This window comes from Zootoca vivipara, chromosome 8 (genome assembly GCF_965207765.1).
Source record: "Zootoca vivipara chromosome 8, rZooViv2.hap1.1, whole genome shotgun sequence".
In the NCBI taxonomy this organism is placed as follows: Eukaryota; Metazoa; Chordata; class Lepidosauria; order Squamata; family Lacertidae; genus Zootoca; species Zootoca vivipara.
This window is the reverse complement of record NC_142591.1, coordinates 13,041,296-13,064,389: the sequence shown is the minus strand read 5'-3', so window position 1 is coordinate 13,064,389 and position 23,094 is coordinate 13,041,296. Positions and strand designations below refer to the sequence as shown.

The following is a 23,094-nucleotide window of genomic DNA, read 5'->3' as shown; positions in this document are numbered from 1 at the left end:
CTCCATGGTCTTACTCCATGAATATCTTCACCCGTTCAGCTGAAGGTGGTGATTCACCACCTCCACTGAAGTCAGCACTGAGGGCTTCAGTTGAGATCTTAGTTGTCTTAATGAGGTTCCTCCTTTAATGTGTATGATTCCCCCAAACATGGGGTTAATGAGAGTGGATGTCCATCCCATCAGCCCCCAGATAGCCTGCCACATGCATAGAGCTAACCCCAAGGTGGTGGTGAAGTACCCTCCACTCTTCTCACTCCCTTACCCTTTACCCTGGTAATTATTCAACCTCTTGTGACCCTTCTTTCCATCCCTTTTATCCCGGCCTCTGTGCCTATTCTCCTTGGCAGACACAGCTGAGCTGACGGAGAGTGCAGAGGGGTCCCTCCATCTGCTACTTTCTATGTGTGTCCCCCCCCCACTCTAAATAAAATAAGGGTCACTTTTCTGGATCACACACCAGGGCCCAATGGTGATTCATGAAAATCACTTGCTGAGACTGAAAGTCCCTGCCTAGTCCCCTCTCCGGGGCTTTTTCTAAGCGATCAAAGACTGTGCCTGTGTGCAGCCTGCCATTGCTCCACTCGTTTCAGCCCTCTTCTGGTTCTGAGAGACAGGGAGAGGGGAGCTTGTTGCAGCAGGAAGGAGAGACACCTGTGCCCCTTCACCAGCCAGACTCATCTTTCCCTCTTGACCTTCCTCCTCCTTCTCATCTGCTTCTCCCTCTGATTCTGTACTTCTCTCTGTCACAGACTCTCCCAGCTCACTAAGCCCTGTTGGTTCCCCAACTGGTTCCTCCCACCACTCCTTTGCATCAAAACACTCCATGACATCTAGGTAAAGCTAAAGGACCCCTGGACGGTTAAGCCCAATCAAATGTGACTATGGGGTTGTGGCGCTCATCTTGATTTCAGGCTGAGGGAGCCGGCATTTGTCCACAGACAGATTTTTGGGTCATGTGGCCAGCATGACTAAACCGCTTCTGGTGCAACGGGACACCGTGACAGAAACCAGAGTGCACGGAAACGCTGTATACCTTTCCGCCACTGTGGTACCTATTTATCTACTTGCACTGGTATGCTTTTGGACTGCTAGGTTGGCAGGAGCTGGGGCTGAGCAATGGGAGCTCACCCTGTTGAACTGCCGACCTTCTGATTGGCAAGTATAAGAGGCTCAGTGGTTTAGACCACAGTGCCACCCACATCCATGACATCTACCTACTGTGGATCTACTATCTATCTATCTATCTATCTATCTATCTATCTATCTATCTATCTATCTATCTATCTAATCTATATCATCTATCTATCTATCTCCATCCATTCATTCATCCATCTATTTATCCACCCATCTTATGATCTGGGACATGAGTCACCTAACCACTTGTAGGCACAGTACTGAAAAAGTCTTTTTTAAAACAATCGAATCAAACGAATTAACAGTAAACAAGTTTCTACAGTGAACAGGCATAGCCAGGAGTGCGATGGGCTATTGCCAAAAACACATGGGTGTGGGACAAGATGCCTGGAACTGTCAAACGCCATGCGGTTTCTCATCACAGAGAAAGCAGGAAATCCTTTCAGCATTAGTCACTTTTTTTTCCTTTTCTTTTTTGGCGACTGCTGATGAAAGCTGCTATGTTACGCTATCGTTGACACGTTTCATTCCAAATACAGTAGGACTTGTATCAGCGTTCCTTCATCTGTGTCCAGCAATAAATGACAGAGCTGATTTCGCTGTGGGTTGCATGCTTGGCTCTCCAGCTTACAGTCAAACAGATCCCAGTCTCTTTAAGTTGCTAATGGAATTGACTCTTATTATTACTGTGCAGATTGTCGGCCCGGCTGGAAAAAGTCCCAAGTGCGTAGTTGTCTGGGTCGCTTTAAAAAGATGTTGTCAACCTAGGAATGTAAAATGTTGGACTTGCCTTGATTCTTCTTTGTGGGTTTTTTTCTTGTGACTCACACCTCCAATTTAGGCTATGATGATATTGATGTTGAGCAGGTGCTGGTGTGTGTGTGTGTGTGTGTGTGTGTGTGTGTGTGTGTGTGTGTGTGTGTTGGATTAACAAGTGTGTTTGAAATAGGTGAGTTAAAGAGGTTTGTTGTGGTCGATCAATATCCAGTATTAACAACGTTACCCGGTTCTTGGACATAGAATCATAGAAATATGTCGGAGATGTAATGAGATTGAGGATACGTTCTATCGTATGTGGTGGACCTGTAAAAGGCTAAAAGAGTATTTGGGAAATAATTAATGATGAATTAAAAAATGTTTTAAAGTACTTTCCCAAAAAATGAAAAACCCAGAGTCCTTTTTGTTGGGGATAACTCAGACGGAAATTCCCAGGTGTCAGACATCTCCACTTGGGTCTCCTCTGTCCAAAGGACATTGTTCCAAAAGTCTTGGGAGTTTTTCACATGCAACTTTGCAAACCTAAGCTGTGCTACCACGTTCTTTTTAGAGAGAAGAGGCTTTCTCCTTGCAACGCTTTCCAAACAAACCATACTTGTCTTTTTCTAATTGTACAGTCATGAACTTTAACATTTAACATGCTAACTGAGGCCTGTAGAGCATGAGCTGGAACTCTTGGCTGTGTGTTTTTTGCAATTTCCTCTGAGCATTGCGATGAATTTCCTGAGCCGTCCATTCCTGGGAAGGATGGCAAACTGTCTCGACTGTTTTCCACTTTTGCATAACCTTTCTCACTGTAGAATGATGGACTTTACATTGGCTGGAGATGGCCTTAGAACCCTTCCCCAGTTTCATGGGCCGCAGCAATCGCTTCTCTAAGAGCATTGTGCTGTCTTTCCTCCTTGGCATTGTGCTAAAACACGCCTGAATGCTCCAGACCAGCAAAAAGGTTATTTATGTATACAACAACTGCGGCCCGTGTTTCGTTAGCCCCAAAATGGAAAATGAGCAAGGTCCCAACTAAAGAAGAATGGCAACTTGAGCTGACAGAATATGAGCAGACTTAACATATAGAATAAGAGAACAAGAAGAACATACATTTAGAGAAGATTGGAAAACGTTTGTTGAATATACGGGGGGAAATTGTGTACACCTGAAAATGTTGGCAGCATTAAGATAAAATTCAACCGTATAAATAAGGTTTGAGGGATGTATTAATGGAATATTGAATGGTTTTGTTTTTGTAAAATATGCAGGAATCTGATATGCAAAATTAACCCCGGAAAGAGAAGAAGGGAAGTTGTTGATATTTCAAGGATGTTAAAATTGAGTATTTAAAATTGTATAACTGAAAATTTAATTTAAAAATATATATAAAAAAGAAATGAATAGCCGCATTTTTCTGCTGCTTAGGCTGTTAATCCTATGGAAGCAGTAAGGGTGTGCTTAGTTTTTCCACACGTGATTTCTCAATTTTGGCTTTATTTCTGTTAAATAAATCATGACACGGTGTAATATGTCATGTGTTGCTGTTCCTCTGAGGTTGTATTTACCTAATTTTAAGACCTGCTAAGGAAAAGATGATCGTTATTATGTCTTCAGATTTACGCCATTGAATTCAGAGAGGTTGCACTTTCTTTTTCCCATGACCGTATGTGATGTGTGGTGAAGGGCACCTACATTAGTATGGTATGCCTTGTACAGCAACTTGCTGGTCTGCAAGTAATGAACACTAGAAGCAAAGCGATAATTTTGGGGATGGTTTCTAAAGGAGGCAAGTGCCCTCTAGTGGATTGCCTTATTATTTACAGCAGGGGTGTCAAACTCAAATTCATCGGGGGCCGCATCAGCAGTTTGGTCACCCTCAAAGGGCCGGTTGTAGGACTATGTGTCCACTCTTTATTATCATAAATTATTGTCACTGCATTCAATTATTACTGTTTTTTGTAATAATGTAAGTAATAACTAGCTCTGAAAGCAGAAACATAGTCAGAATAATGGCGAGTAGATATTCAAATGTACAATTATTGTACAATTTATTGAAAAATGATTTTTGGTAACTGCACTGGGTGGTGGTGGCTCGCTAGGGTTTCATGCAGGACCTTTGCAGAGCTACTAGTACCTGGAGATGCTGGGGTCCTTCTGCATGCAGGACAGATGTTCTGCCAGTGAGCCACCACCCTTCACCAAAGGGACTGGCTGAGGTTGATTCACTGGAGCTGCTCTCCTGGTTCCAGGGTTTAAGGGCCAGAAGTATAAAGCAGCATCCTATGTTTCTGAGGAGAGGGAGAGGGAGGGGAGGGGAGGGAGGGAGGGAGGAAGAAAAGAGGGAGTGGGAGGGAGAGAGGAAGGAAGGAAAGAGGGGAGAGAAAGAAGAGTAGGAAATAAGGAAGGGAATAAAGAAGGAAAGAAAAAGAAAGAGGGAGAGAAGACGGAAAGGGAGAAATAAGGAAGGAAGTAGAGGGAAAGAAAGAATAAGAATGAGGGAGAGGAAGAAAGATGGGAAGGACAGAAGGAAGAAAGGAAGGAAGTAAGGAAGGAAGAAAGAAAAGAGGGAGCAGGAGGGAGAGAGGAAGGAAAGAGGTGAGAGAAAGAAGAGTAGGAAAGAAGGAATAAAGAAGGAAAGAAAAAGAAAGAGGGAGAGAAGACAGAGATAAAGAAGGAAGGAAGGAGAGGGAAAGAAAGAATAAGAACAAGAGAGAGGAAGAAAGAAAGGGAAGGGGGGTCACTGCCTTGATTCAGCGCCAGAAAAGAGTGTGAAGGGACCCAGGGGCAAAAAGCATTTGAATCCTCCTCCTCCTCCATGCAGCGCTGCTGGGTGCTTTGTCTGTGCTTCAGCAGCAGCAGCAGCAGCAGCCATTTCCAGGCGCCGAGCCATGGCAGGAGGAGGATTCAAAGTGCTACAGAGCACTGCTGCATCCCAGAGGCTCAGGACTCTCTGTGCGGCACTGCTCCGGCCGCCTTTCTACCCCCCCCCCCGCCCCAGCTGTTTGTCGGCGCTTTGTCGGCGCGGCGCTTCAGCAGCAAAGTCCCGCTGCTGGGTCCCGCTGGCTGGGGCGCTCGGCGGGCCACATGACAAGGTCTGGCGGGCCGGATTTGGCCCCCGGGCCTTGTGTTTGACACCCGTGATTTACAGCTTTGCTTTGGGTTTTGTGCAGACTCAAGCAAGTTCTTTATCTGACCTTTGGCGACAATATAAATATAATGGGTTATTGGCTGAATGCTTTTAAATTGTAGGCGTTTTCTTCAACTTGTGCAGAGGGTTAGTAGCCCTGTGTGCCTGAAGGAGTGTCTCTACCCCATCGCTCAGCCTGGACACTGAGATTCAGCATTGAGGGCCTTCTGGCCATTCCCTCACTGCAAGAAGTATAGTTACAAGGAACCAGGCACAGGGCCTTCTTGGTAGTGGCGCCTGCCCTGCAGAACACCATCCCGTCGTATGTCAAAAGAGTTAAAACAATTATATAACCTTTCATGGACATCTGAAGGAGTCCTGTGTAGAGAAGCGTTTAATGTTTTGTCCCGATATATTTTGTTGGAAGCCACACAGTGGCTGGGGCAACCCAAGCCATATGGCTGGGGTACAAGCAATTATTATTATTTGCTGTGAACTTCAAACAGTCAATACAGTCGTATCTCAGCTCCCGAATGCCCTGGGAGTTGAATGTTCTTTTCCTGAATGATCGGAAACCGGAAGTGAGAGTTCTGGTTTTTTAAAATTATTTAAATTGGAAGCCAAATGTCCAGCGTGGCTTCCACTAAAATTTCCAGTGCGCCTGCTCAATCGGGAACCATTCAGAAGCTGCACCTTGGTTTCTGAACTTTTCAGAAGTTGAAGGGACTTCTGGAACAGATTCCGTTCGACTTCTGAGATAGGTCTATATTTTACTGAGATAGTAAGTAATGCGAGGCTGAGCTGCAAACCAGGAACTTGCTGGCTTAAACCAAATCGCCTCTGTCACGAAGTGAATATTCTCTCCACTTCAGCGCCCATCTGCAGCCTTGGCCTCCCTTACAGGGTTGTTGTAAGGGCAACTGAGGTAGGACATTTGAGATGCTTAGGAATCTTCTAAAGCAGGCATCCCCAAACTTCGGCCCTCCAGATGTTTTGGACTTCAATTCCCATCTTCCCTGACCACTGGTCCTGTTAGCTAGGGATCATGGGAGTTGTAGGCCAAAACATCTGGAGGGCCGCAGTTTGGGGATGCCTGTTCTAAACTGTGATAGAAATGCTAAGGTAGGGGGGTCTACAAATTTTGCCGGAGCTTGGCAAACCAACCATGATCTCCAGCAACCCTGCAAAGCTCTTCTTTCTCGACTCACAGAGGCAAAAAGAGTGGTTTTTCTTTTATACTGGCTACCTGACAAAGTTGGAGAGGTTTGTAAAGAGAGGAGGAGCTGCAGGCAGCAAGTTTGTGTGGCTAGCAGCCCGCTACCAACCGACAGGCTGCGTTCCAGCAGAAGATGCAGCCTGGCGCCATTTTGAAAAAGAGTTATTTTCCGCCAGTGGTTTCTTGGTCTGGCGGAGTATGCCGACGGTTTTCCCCGCTGGTTGCTAAAATTAAATGTCTGGTTGCCACTAGCGACAGCAGGTGCAACCTGGAAACTGTGCATGTTGAGTACTATTAGTAATGGACTAGTATGGGATGTGATTAAAAGAAAAACTGATTTCTCTCCCCCCCCTTTTAAAAGTACCCAGGATTGTGGGGGACATGGCAGGAAGGAATGATTTGTCCAAGGCGATTATGCCCAAAATGTGAAATGTATCTCATAATGGTATCGTTGCCTTTAAACAGTCTCCTGAAAGCCTCAAAGACTCTTTCTTCAGCCTTAAGAGGAACATAAAGCAAATTGCTCTTTGGACAAGCATCAGACTTTTCCCACAGGGAGGTTTGTTCTGACATACCAAGATAAAAGGATGGATTTGGCGAACTCTTTGGCCTTATCTCTTCCCTGTTGTGCGAGATACGGAGCCCAGGGATTGAACCGAAGTGTGTTTGGAGAGTGCTGCTTTTGTCGCATTGCATGTGATGAATTGGTCGAAAGGGCATGTCGCTGTTTTTGAGATTATGTAGCTTTCGAGATTTTGCTCGTTTGATCCCTCATAGCACATGATTCCAGAAGTGCTTGAGTGGGAATTATCTTTGTAAATAAGTGGAAATATTGGGTGCAGACCTGCCCCCCTCAAAATATACAGTGGTGCCTCGACTTACGAATTTAATCCGTTCCGAAGGCACCTTCGTAGGTCGAAAAATTCCTAAGTCGAAAAGCGCCATTGGAAACGCGATTTCCCATGGGAATGCATTGGAAACGGAAGAATTCGTAAGTCGAAGCAACCCCATCTAAAAATTCGTAAGTCGAAAAATCCCTACCTAAAACCACCGCGGTTTCCATTCGGATGTCGAAAAAACCATAAGCGCGCGGCCATTTGCCCCATTCGTATGTTGGAAAATTTGGTTGTCGAGTCGTTCGTAAGTCGAGGTACCACTGTATTATGATTATTTAGACTGTACATCATGTATCTTAAGAGATTATGGCAAAAAGCAGAGAAAGCTGATAGAGGAAGAGAAGTAAAAGGAAGCTAGAGATAACATCCTTAAAATGTGCTTGTCACGTATCAGAAACCAGACAAAATGGCAGATACAATTTCCAAGTGCATCTGTGGCCAAATTATGTATGTGACTGGATCTCTAATGCTTGCTTTCCACTGCAACACACACACACAAACACACACACACACACACACACACACACACACACACACACACACACACCAATCAGCTGTTGTTTGGCTTTCCAATGAAAATATACAGGTTTTCCTCACATGGATTGGGCAGGGGGTGTAGTAATTTAGATACTGATAGTTTAGACGCCAGCTACTTTTACCTTGGGGGGTTGCATTCTTAGATTGTTGAGTGTCATTTCTTATTTGCCCCTTACAGAACTACTGTTAATGGGTGGGGTGTAAGTATAAATAGCATCAACTCTCAGTCAAAGAAGCTCAGTTTGCAGTGATCACAATCCGTTGTAGCAAAGACTGGTTCTCTGATTTATATGGTTTCTCGGTTTTCAGGCTCTGCGCAAAGTCTATTAAATGAGAGATTGATTTATCTTAGTTCTCAGGAGCTCTGCTTACCTACCATTTCTCAGACTGCATCTAACAATATTTATTTAAAATGTATATCCCAGTGCACTAGCCAGCAATACGCTCTTGCGATGGCTAACAAAAAGAGAGAGAGAGAGAGAGAAAAAACACACATTTTAATTTTTTTTAAAATGAAATCATAATTACTGCCACTCACAGACATAAAAAGCATTTTTCAACAAACGTCCAACAAGTCTTCTTGAATTTTTCAAGGTATGAGATCATCGGTACAGATAACTAATTTGAGTCTTGTTTTCCTTTTGTCTTCCAGCGGTGAAAGTGGCGCTGGCAAAACAGAGAGCACAAAGCTGATACTCAAGTTTTTGTCCGCTGTGAGCCAACATTCGCTGGAACTCTCTCGCAAAGAGAAAACATCTAGTGTGGAACAAGCAATTTTGGAGAGCAGGTACTGTGTTCATAGCCTCACCTATCTTCCAGGCAGTAGGGAAGATACATGGAAGGAAGATATTTCGGGGTTGACCACTGTCTACTTAGCACAGGCATCCCCAAACTTTGGCCCTCCAGATGTTTTGGATTACAGTTCCCATCATCCCCGACCATTGGTCCTGTTAGCTAGGGATCATGGGAGTTGTAGGCCAAAACATCTGGAGGGCCGCAGTTTGGGGATGCCTGACTTAGCAGTTAGAAAACAAAACTACGGCAGTATCAGGGATGGGGAAACAACCCAACAAGCACATCCCATCTTTGAGTGGCTGGGGAAACCCAGCCAGATGGACGTAGTATAAATAATAAATAATGATGAGGATGAGGATGATGATGATCAAACATTTTCTAAACTATGGTGGTACATTTAAGTGATCATACAAATGCAGATGCCTTCACTTTTTGGATGCATCAAACACTTTAAAATTCAAAGGGAAGTAAGGTTTGTTTTTCTTCCATAAAAATATATATTTTATAGTCAGAATTCTAACAACTGAGCCTATTTTTAGCCTGCCCAGTGCTTAGCAACCCTCCTGTTTTTGCAATCTGAGCCACTATCCTAGCACTTTCCTTCTCATGAGCTGGGGTTTCTTTGGAGTAAGGCATCATTGCAAGAGAGAAACCTGTTGTTGCCTTTTTGTGGGGTGTCTTATTATTTTTCAGCAGATGTTGTTTGGTTGTGCATATAATTTACCCGTGTGTATAATTAATGGTTCATTCATTGATGTTGCTGCGTGCGTCTCTAGCTTAAATAAGTTGTCTTCCTTTGAAAATGCCTGCATTCTAATTGCAGGTTTCATAGATCAATGAGCATATCAAAAGAGAGAGGTTAAGGGTGCAACAGAGGTCACACGGATGCTGCGGGAATCTCTTTACAGCATCCTTGGACTATTTCATAATAACTGGTTTAGAGTAATTATAGCTCTGAGGCCTTTTCTGCCTGGGGGCCAGCTTAGCAGGGACGGGGACAAATGAATACAGTCAGGGGAGATGTTTTACTGCAGGGGTGGCCAACTTCCAGGAGACTGCGATCTACTCACAGAGTTAAAAACTGGAAGTGATCTACCCCCATTTTATTGGAGTTCAGGTCAAAGTTTTTGAGCTTTTTTTACAGAGGGGAAATGCTCCCTTTTAGTGGGGTTCAGGGAATAAAGTTCTGTTTTGGGGGGGCTGGCAAAATTTTAGGGGGAGGGGGATTAGCTGCTCACCAAAATATCGCTGTGGAAGCAGGCTGCCTCACAGCTAAAACTCCATCTTCCGTTCAAGGGGAGGGGAAGGGAGGGGAGAGGGGGCAGGGCCAGGTGCTCATGGGCAAAAGGAAAAGGAGCCCGTGATAAACAGAGATCGACTAGAACCTTCTGGGGATCGACCGGTCACTCCCAATCGACCTGTTGGACATCCCTGTTTTACTGCATCAGAGCCATTAAAATATGTCTAACTGAAGTGTAATTGTTTATATGGTGTCCTTACTGGATGTGGAAATTTAGGGTGGGTGGGTCAACGAATGAATGGCTTAAGGGAATTGGGAATGTAATGTAATGATGGTAGATCTTTTGGTAGGAGGCCAGGCTAGGAGCTGGTGAGCTTGAGGACATATTTGAAAGGAGCTTGGGGTACATTGGAAAAGAGGGATGGGAGAAGGACAGATGGACAAAAGTGGAGAGAAGGGAGGTGAAAAGAGAAGACTACTTGCTCACAAATTTATTGACAGCTGGACAAATTATGATAGCCAGGAAGTGGAAGGGGCAAGCAGAATAGAAAAAGGAAGAATGGTATAAAGAGGTGTGGGATATAGCTATTAATGATAAATTAACATGTGCCATTAAGGTAAGACGGGGAATATGCAGGAGAAATGATTTTTGGGAGATATGGAGGGTGTTTGTTGAATTTGTACAGTGGTACCTCTACTTACAAATTTAATGTGTTCTGAACGCACATTCGTAAGTCAAAAAAAATTGCAAGTTGAATCCCATAGGAATGCATTGGGAGAAAAAAATCGTAAGTCGAAGCAACCCTATCTAAAAATTCGTAAATAGAAAAAGTCCTATCTAAACCACATCCAAGATGGCGGACGGAGCTCCATTTGTAAGTAGAGTTATTCGTAAGTAGAGGTACCACTGTACTGTTAAAATGGAAAAGGGTCAAACCATCGCAAGATTTTGGGAGGTTGGATTGTTACAATGGAATGGTCTCGGGGGTGGGGTGCACATATTTATTCCTATTTATTACTTTGTAATAATAATAATAATAATAATAATAATAATAATAATAATAATAATTTTAAAAAATGTAATGATAAAGAGAAGACTAAGGAAAGGCAGTTAAGGACAACAGAATGGGCCACTGAGCACTCACCAGTTGATCTGCACTAGGGAGCAAGGATTGAACAACAATGGAAAATATGCTGAGGATGTGGAAATAAAACCTGAGGGTATGGAAATACATTATCAAGAGTTACAGAAGCACAGATTGGAGATTGCCTCAGATGGATACCTTGATTAATAACAGGGTATCTTGGCACACTTAGTTTTGTGGTTTTGCCCATGGTTTTACCCTTAGGTCTAGCTGCACAGGCTTAAACTGTTTCTCGAATATTCCATTTGCAGCTCCGAGATAGCTTGATTAAATGCTTCCCCATATTTAAATCTGCTCTCACACTAAACAAAGCAAGCAGATTAGATGTCAAAGAAAAAGGGTTCTAGTCAGCCTCTTTGTTTTCTGTGTGGAGGGATTTTTTTCCCATGGTGGGAACATTCAGACATGCAGTTCCCCCTATCTGTGGAATGAAAGTGCATTGTCTAGGAGACAAAAGTTAAAGATTAAGGAGTTAGTTGGCAGTACTTTACACTGGACATACTTTTTAAAAAATCAAAGTTCTGGTAAGCAATGTTTTATTCTTACTCAAACAGCTAGTACATTTGTTATCTGTTTTTATTTCCCCCCACAGCCCAATTATGGAAGCTTTCGGCAACGCAAAGACTGTTTACAACAACAACTCAAGTCGCTTTGGGAAATTCATTCAGTTGAATTTCTGTCAAAAAGGCAACATTCAGGGAGGAAAAATTGTAGATTGTATCCTTTGTACTCTGTGATTGCCCTAATATTTACAGTATGACAACACTGTGCATTTTTATACAACAAGCAAAGAAGATGTTGCCTCTCTTTCGATACACATTCCAAGTTAGAATGCAAAAATCTATAAAAACCAGTTCATATGCTTAGTAGAAAACCTATGTGTTTTTTAGATCATCCTGAAATTCTGCAGTGAAAGAATTTTGTTTCTAAAGACTGTTACTGACCATGGTTTGTGTGAGTGAAACAAACCTTAGTTCTCTGGTTGAGATGTAACACTAAGCCAGGAATTGCTTGCTCTAGAGTGATTTCCATGGTCAGGGCAAACCACGAACTATGCTTTACTATGCTTTACCATATTATATATAACCTTCAGTTCACCCCAACCTCCTCGCACGGTCAAATGAAACATTCTGTTCCTTGACTTTCCTACCTGCTGCCTGCTGAAGATTTATTAGAGAAGGTAAGTCAGCATTTTTATTTCTTTCAGTGTAAAGGATCGCGCTGAGAATCTCACCTTCCTGCCGAACAGATCTCTAAATATGTTTTCTCTTGTAGAATCGAGTAGTAAGGCAAAATCCAGGAGAGAGAAATTATCACATATTCTATGCCCTGCTGGCGGGGATTGAGGGAGAAAAGAAAGGTGAGAGGCAGTCTTCTGCTTGAATAATGGTTTACAGTGCCCCTTGGACAGAGATTTTCCCCAAGATTCCTACCACCAGCATTTTACGATCCTAGTATTTTTAAAAATGTATGACCTAAGAAAATAATTAAAGAGTGCTATGTTGCATTATGTTATATATAGAGAGAATGATTGCCTAACAAAGATAGGTGGTAATTGTGATACATCCCACCCTCTCTCACCACACTGGAGACCCAGTGTGGTGTAGTGGTTAAGAGTGGTGGACTCGTAATCTGAGGAACCGGGTTCGTGTCTCCGCTCCTCCACATGCAGCTGCTGGGTGACCTTGGGCTAGTCACACTTCTCTGAAGTCTCTCAGCCCCACCCACCTCACAGAGTGTCTGTTGTGGGGGAGGAAGGGAAAGGAGATTGTTAGCCGCTTTGAGACTCCTTCGGGTAGTGATAAAGCGGGATATCAAATCCAAGCTCTTCTTCTACTCTTCTTCATCATATCAAAAGTCTCTCCAAATCCCACTTCCTCCCTAAGTCTATACTTATGTGTGAACCAGCCAATTGGGCACAATCTGCTCTAAGAACTAGGTTGTATAGTCTGAACCTAATTGTCTAATCTGAGTAAGACCTGTTGGGTTTGTTTTGGTAAACCTAGTACCACATTGAAGAGGTACTAACTTTGAAGAAGTTCCTACCAGAGAAGAATGGCAGATGAAGTTAATGGACTATGCTGAAATGGCTAAATTGACCGGAAGAGTCAGAAATCAGGAAGATAAGGAATGGGGGGAATACTTATCTTAAATACCATTGTAAACAGTTAAAAGCGTTAGTAGGATTGAAAGGAAGATCACTTGTAGTTTTTAAGATTGAATTCTGGACATAATGGAAGAGGCAAAGGATTTGGAGTATCATAAACTATGCGGAAGGAAATGATTAATATTAGGACCCACAAAGGGGAGGATGGAAGTCCAGGAGATTCCTTGGAATCTTGTTTTTATGATTTATATTCGATATGCAGTGGAACCTCGGATTTTTAAGCGTTTTGGAAGCCAAACGCCAAAAACCTGGAAGTGAATGCTTCCGTTTTCAAACATGCCTCAGGAACTGAACGACTTCCGAGGCATGGGGAATTTGCCGACTGCCCATTGCACCCTAGTTGTCAAACGTTTCAGAAGTCGAACGGTCTTCCAGAATGGGTTACGCTCAACAACTGAGGTACCACTGTATCTCTGTAAAATTTTAATTTGAAAAACCAAAAAAAAAAAAATCCAAAAAAGAAAGAAAGAAAGGTGCCAACTTTGACTTAGCCACCATCCTGATATGCATTATTTATTTTATTTATTAAATTTATAAATTTCCCTTCATCAAAAGATCTCAGGGCAGTTCACAGCATTGCAGTTGCAACAAACATTATGCAATCCCCTTCATCCCAGACATGGAATCACCTTTTGCATTCTCCTTCTGTATCTCTATCTGCCTCCAGTCTCTATTCTCAAAGTGCACACACACACACACACACACACACACACACACACAGCAGTCTACCTGTGTGTCAAATCAACACAGGAATGGCACACAAAGGGGTTGTTTTGTGATACACACTGCCGCCGGAAATTCCCCGAGACTAAGCCGGAGAATTTCGCACAGAGCATTGTGAAATTTTATTCTTGAGGAATGCATTTGGTGACGCAAGCATCACTTTTGGGTAGCTGCTGTTGCCACCTAAAATTACCTCTTTATGTTGACCTATCATCGAGAAACATTGCACATAATGGAGAGTATTATTTGGTGTTTCTTCCCTTGTGTGCTTTATTGTGTGCTCATATTGTATCAGAGTGATGGTACATTGGCTTGACAGCCATGGACAGAAAGTCTTTGCAGAGGGTGGTGAACACAGCACATGATATAATGGGCTGTCCCCTGAGCCCACTAGATGACATCGCAAGGGATCGTTGCTTTAGGAGAGCGAGACAAATTCTCAGGGATGACTCAAGGCCATCACCTGTTTAATCTTCTACCCTTGGGCAGGAGATATAGAAGTATAATCAGCCGTACCAACAGGCTAAAAAATAGCTTCTATCCGTGGGCTGTTCGGCTGTTGAACAGAAAATAACATAGCGAAATTGACTTGTGAAGTGGTGTGTTGTTTGATTAGAGATTGAGTGTTTGGGGGGGAAGGCTCATTTAATTTCATTGTGCACAGGTTGTACATTGTCAATAAAGGTATTATAATATTATTATTGAGCAACTTTTCTTTAATTTAAATACAACACTATGAATTAACTGTTTTCCTGTTTCCAGATGCATTTTACCTATCTGTACCAGAGAACTATCACTACCTGAACCAGTCTGGATGTGTAGCGGACAAGACAATCAATGACAAGGAATCCTTCAAAGAAGTCATTGTGAGTTCGACATGCCCGTTCTTTACGGATTGGCCAGTAACGTCACAAATTCTTTTGACGTGGCAGTCACTTTGAAGTTTAGTTTGTCTGCTAACAATGACAAGGTTCTGTAAAGGAACCTCACAGCCCTCATGGGAATTTTGAGTGCTTGTGTGCACTGTGTACCATCACCAGAAAAGCACAGCATAACCTCCCTGAACTGCACCACTTCAGAGGACAGAGGGTTTTTAAAATCACTGTTTCCTAAATTTGGGTCTCCATCTGTTTTTGGACTACAATTCCTATCATTCCTAACCACTGGTCTTGCTAGCTAGGGGTGAAGGTAGTTGTAGCCCCAAAACAGATGGGAGACCCATGTTTGGGAAACAATGATCTAAATCTTCCCAACCCTATTTCAGTGGCAACATCTGGGACAAAACTACAGGTTGTCGGAGTCATACCCACTGCTGGTGGCGCTGTGGTCTAAACCACCGAGCCTCTTGGGCCGATCAGAAGGTTGGTGGCTCGAATCCCCGCAAAGCCGTGAGCTCCTGTTGCTCTGTCCCAGCTCCTGCCAACCTAGCAGTTCAAAATAGGTAGCGTTGCGGCGGGAAGGTAAACGGCATTTCCGTGCGCTCTGGTTTCTGTCACAGTGTCCGTTGTGCCAGAAGCAGTTTGGTCCTGCTGGCCACATGACCCGGAAAGCTGTCTGTGGACAAACACCAGCTCCCTCGGCCTGAAAAGCGAGATGAGCGCCACAACCCCATAGTCGCCTTTGACTGGACTTAACCTTTATTTATTTTTTGCCTCTGATTTCCTGTGCATGGGTTATGTGCAGTGGAGGAACCAGGGGTTCCGCCATTTTCACTCTCCTCAACAATTGCCATTGCAATAATAGCTCCTGCCTGCGGGTGGTATCCAGTGAAGTAATAGCATGAATAGACTGACTTTCACTCGTACAACTGAACTTCCTCTCCCTCACCTCCCCCTGTGATCCCCACCACACAACTGCTCTGGGGATTGGCGTAACCAGAACAGATTTCGGGAGGAGCAGCAGGGGAAATTCCGTTGCCTGAATGGAAGCTGTATTACTGACATAGGGCCTTCGCTGAATTCAACATGGAGGGGTGGGGGAATGTGTTGTGTTAACCATCTCAAGGTCTCATCTCAAGGTCTCCTATTGTTTTCCCTCCCCTAGACTGCAATGGAAGTGATGCAGTTCACCACAGAAGAGGTGCGAGATGTTCTCAGGCTGCTTGCTGGTGTTTTGCACCTAGGCAACATTGAATTTATTACCGCGGGTGGCGCACAGGTGTCCTTCAAAACAGGTGAAAAAAAAGAGATGGCTGCTTCCTTTGGTATAGCGTTATTTATTAGGAATATTTATATCCTGCCTTCTTGGTTCAAAAATCGAACTGCCTCAGGCGACTTTTTTAAAAAAAATCAATTTAAAGCCAGCAAATCACCTCCTTGTCAAGCCCCCAGTCCAATTTTCATAATTGGTATTGATCGGCTCTGAAAATAAATTTGGATCGTTCTCCCTAGAAAGGAAAATGATGTGAGTTAATATGCGCAGTCAGTTGAAGGGAAATAGACATCTGTGAATTATGAACTGCTTATTAGGCCATCGCTTTGTCTTTGCCCCACAGGGAGCCTTAGGTTTTCCTTGCCAACCCATGAGATGTTGCTGTGTTTGTCCGTGCATAATTCTATTAGTTTTAAAACTTTCATTCATCATCTCTGTCTGTTGCTGTAGCTCTGGGTAGATCGGCAGAGTTACTTGGACTGGACTCAACGCAGCTGACAGAAGCATTGACACAACGATCAATGATACTCAGGGGAGAAGAAATTCTGACACCTCTCAGTGTACAACAGGTACAGCGAAGTTACTCTTGGGGTATTTTACCATATTTTTCGCTGCATAAGATGCACCTGGCCATAAGGCGCACCTAGTTTTTAGAGGAGGAAAACAAGAAAAAAAAATCTTTTCTAGCGAGAGCCGCGCAGAGCGTCCTTTGCTTGCTTTACAGCATAGCTGCCAAGTCTCCCGTTTTCCCCGGGAAAACCCCTTTTTTACTTACCTTTTCCCGGTGGTCCCCTGTATCACTTTGTCTCCCATTTTTCTCCGTTATTTTCTCCTGCCGGCGGCCATTTTTTTTCTTTCCGATTTGCCCTTCTATGGGCACCAAAAATGGCCGCCGCCAGCTTCAAAAGTCGCATCTATGCATGTCCGGAAGTGCATAGACGTGACTTCCGGTGTTGGCGGCGGCCATTTTTGGTGCCCATAGATGGGCGGAGCGACACCGGAAGTTGTGTCGGCGCACTTCCTGACATGTGTACAAGCGATTTTCGAAGCCGGTGGCGGCCATTTTTGGTGCCCATAGAAGGGCAAAGCGACACCAGAAGTTACATCGACGTAACTTCCGGTGTCAAATGGCTGCCGGTCCTGGATTCTGCAGTCCGGAACTTGGAAGGTAAGGCTTTACAGTGAGCTGGGAGGAGGGGCGGAAGGGGCTCCCGTACACTTGTTTTTTTCTGTTTGCCCCATGCCTTGAGTAATACAGTCATACCTCGGTTTAAGTACACTTCGGTTTGAGTATTTTCAGTTTAAGTATTTCGCGGACCCATCTGGAACGGATTAATCCACTTTCCATTACTTTCAAAAAGTTCGCTTCAGGTTAAGTACGCTTTAGGTTAAGTACAGACTTCCGGTACCAATTGTGTACTTAAACCACTGTATTGCGTAAAGGACGTTGTGTCAAAAATCTGTTTGTGTGTGACAATTGACCTGCTCTGCATTACCTCTTTCCAGGCAATAGAGAACAGAGATTCAGCAGCTATGGCACTTTATTCCCAGTGCTTTGCCTGGGTTATTAAAAAAATCAACAGCAGAATAAAAGGCAAAGACGACTTCAAGTCCATTGGAATTTTGGACATCTTTGGATTTGAAAATTTTGAGGTACGTTCCAAAGGTTTCCACTTGGCTTATCCTTTGTTTGTTTGTTCACTGTTTGGCTCATTCCTCCATAACTTAACAAGGCTTGCCTGTTGCTAAGGGCGTTGTTGGGGCTGGGGTGTTGTTTGGGGGATTTTTTTGTTACAGGGGGTTGTAGCTGTTGGTTTTTTGTATCTTCCTTCTAGATCAGGCACCCCCAAAATTTGACCCCCCAGATGTTTTAGACCACAATTCCCATCATCCCTGACCACTGGTCCTGTTAGCTAGGGATGATGGGAATTGTAGTCCAAAACATCTGGGGGGGCGAAGTTTGGGGATGCCTGTTCTAGATCTTGTCGTGATTCATGTGGAAATTGTTTGGTTGTGTATTTTTAGAATGTTTTATTTATTGTTTACGGTGATTTTTGTTATATTGTAGTTACGTATTTTTTCCATGCTCTAAGCCATGTTCTTGAGCGCGATTTTAATGGTAGAAAACTGGCATTGAAATAAAGTTATGCCCTTATGTATTGTTTTTATTACCTAAATATATTTTGTTCCTTTCCAGGTTAATCGTTTTGAGCAGTTCAATATTAACTATGCAAACGAAAAGCTTCAGGAGTATTTCAACAAGCACATTTTTTCATTAGAGCAGTTGGAATATAGCAGGTAAGAACTGCAAAAGGCTTTTCTCTACCCCCACTACTGCCCTTTACATTTTTATTTTTATTTTTATGCTCAGCTCCATAGAGGTATTACGGACCATCATGCAGTTCATTTCACTATTATTTTGAAACAAGCTGATTCCCATTCGCCTTTCCTAATAAGTGGACCAAAAACCTTTGTGTCTGATAATTGTAATAAAATGTGCCTCTTGGTCTCTCTTAGAGAAGGACTCCCATGGGAAGACATCAATTGGACAGATAATGGGGAGTGCTTGGATCTTATTGAAAAGGTAAAGATTTTTTTAATAATGTGTGACGTACAATATCTTGAATTGAGTTTATACAAATTTTTCCGTGTATAACACGACCTCATGTATAAGACAACCCCTCCTTTAAGAAGCCCAAAATTAATAAATCAGTATTTTAAAGTTGTTCAGCTTTTGGGGGAAACTAATCAATCCCCCATGCCTCGGCACAGCCTCACATCACCTCCCCAGCCAATTCACCGAAGATTTACTGTATAAACCCGTGTATAAGACTACCTCCAATTTTTTACTTAAAAAGAGGAGGCATTGGCTTGTACACGGAAAAATACGGTATTCACTGCCTCAATAGCTGGTTTTGTTTTTTTGTTAAAGGAAATCTGGAAGTTTGAGGAATATATAATTATAATAATGGGGGAAGCTGTATTCCTTTCTATAAACATTTTTTGTGGTTTGTGGTTTACAAAGATGAAACTGTTCACCAAAATGTTGATTTTGGTAATACGATAGCTGTTCATTTTGAACTTCAACATACTTCGCGTGGCCACAGCATTGAATAGAAGCAAGCATTTCTCTCTTGCTGCTTTGCCATCCTCTTCCCAGCTGGGTTATGGCAGAAGAGTAGGAAGGCAGCATTTGCAATCTGATTTAAGGATTCTTGCCTTGTTCACGTCCTTTAGCTCTTGCCAATAACTGTAGATGACTTCAAGGTGCTTGTTCTCGCCTCTTCTATCCCAGCCCCCAATCCTTTTAAATTTATACGTTTCGCGTTGACTTTAAGCAAATGGCCAGGGCTAATGGGAGTGGGAGTTCCGCAGCATATTGAGGGGCCACAAACGGCTGCTTAAACCAAGGTTATAGTCGGCAAAACAGAATGCCTAGTTGTCCTCTGGGGGCCAGGCGGCTCGAAAGTCATATTTGTCATTCTGATTGTGCAGATAAAATATAACAGGTAGAATTCTACAGGGTGTGTTGCTAGTGTGTGAATGCAGTCCAGATCCAAGGATCCCCAGGCATGTACCTCCAGGTGGTGGAGATGTCGGGTGTCATCCTGGCGCCCAGGCATCTTCGCCGGGTTGCAAGTGGCCGATAGCCAGGTTCAAAATGCAAAATTTCAAATGCTAGCCACAGGTTAGCCACCTCTGCACTAGATGTTATAAAAAAAAGAGCTATGAGGCTGCTGTTTTTGATGGCAACGCTTCATTTCAGGCACCTGGAGGAATATGCCATTCAAATCCATTTATGCAGCTAAAACCCCAGTGCCACTGTGTTACTCCATTTGAAAGAGGGTTTTTTTAAAAATTACAAAAAAGAAAACAGAAATATAAACCGTTTGTGACCTACCTGCCTGATACTATTTTGTCTTGTGTCTTAATTACCCAGAAACTTGGTTTGTTAGCACTTATCAATGAAGAAAGCCATTTTCCCCAAGCTACGGACAGCACCTTGTTGGCAAAGTTACACATCCAACATGCGGTAAGTAATGTATTTCTCATTTGTTTGATAGATGTGTGGTGTGTGCTGCAGACCTTCAAAGACGTAGTTGGAAAATTTCTCCTGTTCAGAGTGTTTATTGACTTTGCAAAGGTGTTTCTGGTTAAAATTCTGGGACCTGCATTGTGCTGATCTTCATTGAGTGAGATAATATATGGAGGTTTTGCACACAGTGTCTGTAAGAAAATCTTAAGTACCCAAACAGACACAGCAGGCTTTTTCTGAAGCCGGTCTTCCAGTGAGTTCTGATAAGCAAGCTTATTCAGACCTCCTTCCATATTTCAGTTACTCAACCTAAAAGTTGATCTTTCTTTTTTGTTTCCCCCTTTGTAAACAGAGCAATCCTTTTTATGTGAAACCAAGAGTTGCTGTTCACAACTTTGGAGTGAAACATTATGCCGGAGAGGTAATTTCCTTTTTCCTTAATGTGCGTTGAAATTCTTCCAAAGAGCGTTTCAGTTTTGCCCTGCAGCCACTTGCAAATTAACTGAAGCATTCAGTTTCTTCTCCGCTGTTTACAATGGTCCCTCTGTGAGAAGCTGTTAATAAGAGGGGCTTCTTTTTCCTCCTCCTCCTTTTTTTTAATAGCTGAGCCTGTTCTGCCTCTTTTCAAATAGGTTCAATATGATGTCAGAGGAATCCTGGAGAAAAACAGGGACACTTTCAGGGACGATCTCCTGAACCTCTTGCGGGAAAGCAGGTACGTCAAGTATTTTCAATCGGGGGGTATTGATCCTTGGTAAGATGGAAACAGTGGCCTCAGAGGGCAGTGGAGGTTGGGGGCATAATATACCTCTGGTTTGCAGTTCTAAACAGACTCTCTCCTACACTCTTCATATTTTTTTGTACTTGGATTTGCTAAGAAGCTGCACCGAGTTGTGAATCTGCTATCGCATGCAGTCTGGACTGTGTGTGTGCACGCTTTGATTTGTTTTGTAGGGTGCCAGCATGTTGTAGTGGTTAAGAGCGGTGGACTCGTAATCTGGTGAACCGTGTTCGCTTCCCCGCTCCTCCACATGCAGCTGCTGGGTGACCTTGGGCTAGTCACGCTTCTCTGAAGTCTCTCAGCCCCACCCACCTCACAGGGTGTCTGTTGTGGGGGAGGAGGGAAAAGGAGATTGTTAGCCGCTTTGAGACTCCTTAAAGGGAGTGAAAGGCGAGATATAAAGTCCAAACTCCTCTTCTTCTTCTTTGCCCTGCACTGTGGAAAGGGGATAAAGCTCTATGAATGGCATATCCGCCAATTTGCATTTGATTGGTTGTACTGAAGGTCAAGGGGCATGTTTATTCTGCCTCCCCTGAATTTTGCATACCTTTATCCTCCTTTAAAGGGATTGTGTGAGCCCACATTCTGCAATGTTTTGGTCAAGTCTGCGAGACACCAGCCAGATAATTTTTTGTCTTCATTCCATTTGGAGAAGGTTCAAATTGATTTTTCTTAATTTATGGAGTGGCAATTTTTGAGAGCTCCAGTTGTAATTTGCTGCATTTGCAGCCGAAACAAATTACGGACATATAACAAGTTGAGATTTATTATCATTATTATTGAAGCGCATTTTTCAGAACGCTTCACTTAATGTAGAATCTGAATGTCTTGCATTCCAACGGCGACTCTTAACCGGAGGAAGAATTTTCAGTAGAAAAAACAACCACATCATAGAGTAGTTGGAGGGGGGAACTGACATTGTTTGTCCTGCTTATGTACACGGGGCCATTTAGAGAAATCTTCAGAGAGATGTGTGTATCAGTATGTATGAGAATATAGACCTATAAAACTTCTGTACTGCACACATATAGTTGCATGTGGAGGAAAATGCAAAGTGCAAAAAACTACTCTGTGCAACACTTGCTACTAAGTAGATACATAAGGAAGCAATTGGCAGTTCTAACTTCCTGGGTTGTTGTTGTTTTTTTGCGGTGGGGGGGTATATGGGCGGGGGGCTGTAAACGTAAAGTCACCAATGAATATTGGCCTATTAAAAATATTGTATTCATAAAATAAACAGCAAAATGAAATAAAATACAGTTACCTTCACCACAGAGTGCAATTGCAGTTTAATGATGTCAGACAATATTCAGCATTTTGTTACATATGTTACAAAAGGTCTCCAGTTATCTATAAGTGTGGATTGTCCATTTTCCCAGAATCTTTTGAAGTGCACAATTTTTATCATCATTAAAGTCTGCCAAGCACTTTGAAGCCATTAATCTTTTGTTGATAAATTTGATTTCTTCCAAAATTTTGCAGCCACTATCCATTTTAAGTAGATTATTGAGTGTTGATGTTGTTTTTTTAATAGGTTGCTCCGGTAGTTTTCCTATCTCCTTAATATACATATTTTAATTCTCGTTCTTCTACTAAATGCAGCAGCTTTCATGGGAAAGTCAAGAGAGCCCAACAAAGAAAACAGGCAGTGCCTGTTGCGTAATTTGTGAAATAAAGGAGGCAGACATAACTATGGACACACAGAAGCACCATGAGATTTTTCCTTAAAGGAGGCATGCAATATAATGTAGAGGCAGAGGGGAAGTTGTTTAATACTTAGGAGAGCTGGATATGCGAAGCTTTTATGGCTATTCGGCTGAGGCTTTATTATAAGCATCTTCAGCATCTTCCCACAACCTGGAAAAACTCATTAAAATCACATTTTTGCCCCATATTTTGCCCTTCTAAATAAACATTGCACAAATCTTGCAGCAGCATTTCACATTTGTTTCCTTTAAGCTGCCCTGAGCGCTACTTCTGCGAAACATGGTTTCTCCTCTCCTGCTTCTGTTTCAGCCTCGATTTCATCTATGACCTCTTTGAACATGTTTCGAGCCGCAGCAGTCAAGACACTTTGAAATCTGGAACCAAACATCGGAAGCCCACCGTCAGCCTGCAATTTAAGGTGAGTTCCTTCATCCATCGAGCTCTTCCAAACGTTGCCTTTTGCGTGTGATCGGTAGGGCTGAATCCTCTTACTCACTCAGTTTACTCTGGTCCTTCATTTTAATTGGTCAAGTACCTCATTTCAAAAAGTTATAATTTTGATTATTAGATGCATGCCTCTGAATAGTAGGCAGCCCTATTTAGGGAAGTTTTTAATGTTTGATGTTTAATAATAATAATAATAATAATAATAATAATAATAATAATAAGTTATT

General features: G+C 42.9%; 1 protein-coding gene across 1 annotated transcript in view; it reads left to right on the top strand.

Moving 5' to 3' along the window:
• Positions 1-23,094, top strand: part of MYO10 (myosin X) — a 184,400-nt gene that overhangs the window by 106,623 nt on the left and 54,683 nt on the right. Inside the window, exons 5-18 of the mRNA XM_035125884.3 lie at positions 8,328-8,462; positions 11,448-11,572; positions 12,022-12,035; positions 12,131-12,215; positions 14,508-14,611; positions 15,789-15,918; positions 16,347-16,465; positions 17,403-17,549; positions 18,094-18,194; positions 18,414-18,480; positions 19,837-19,929; positions 20,285-20,353; positions 20,565-20,647; positions 22,730-22,838. Of these exons, the coding sequence (XP_034981775.3) occupies positions 8,328-8,462; positions 11,448-11,572; positions 12,022-12,035; positions 12,131-12,215; positions 14,508-14,611; positions 15,789-15,918; positions 16,347-16,465; positions 17,403-17,549; positions 18,094-18,194; positions 18,414-18,480; positions 19,837-19,929; positions 20,285-20,353; positions 20,565-20,647; positions 22,730-22,838 (1,381 nt within the window). The remainder of the gene's footprint in view (positions 1-8,327; positions 8,463-11,447; positions 11,573-12,021; positions 12,036-12,130; positions 12,216-14,507; positions 14,612-15,788; positions 15,919-16,346; positions 16,466-17,402; positions 17,550-18,093; positions 18,195-18,413; positions 18,481-19,836; positions 19,930-20,284; positions 20,354-20,564; positions 20,648-22,729; positions 22,839-23,094) is intronic.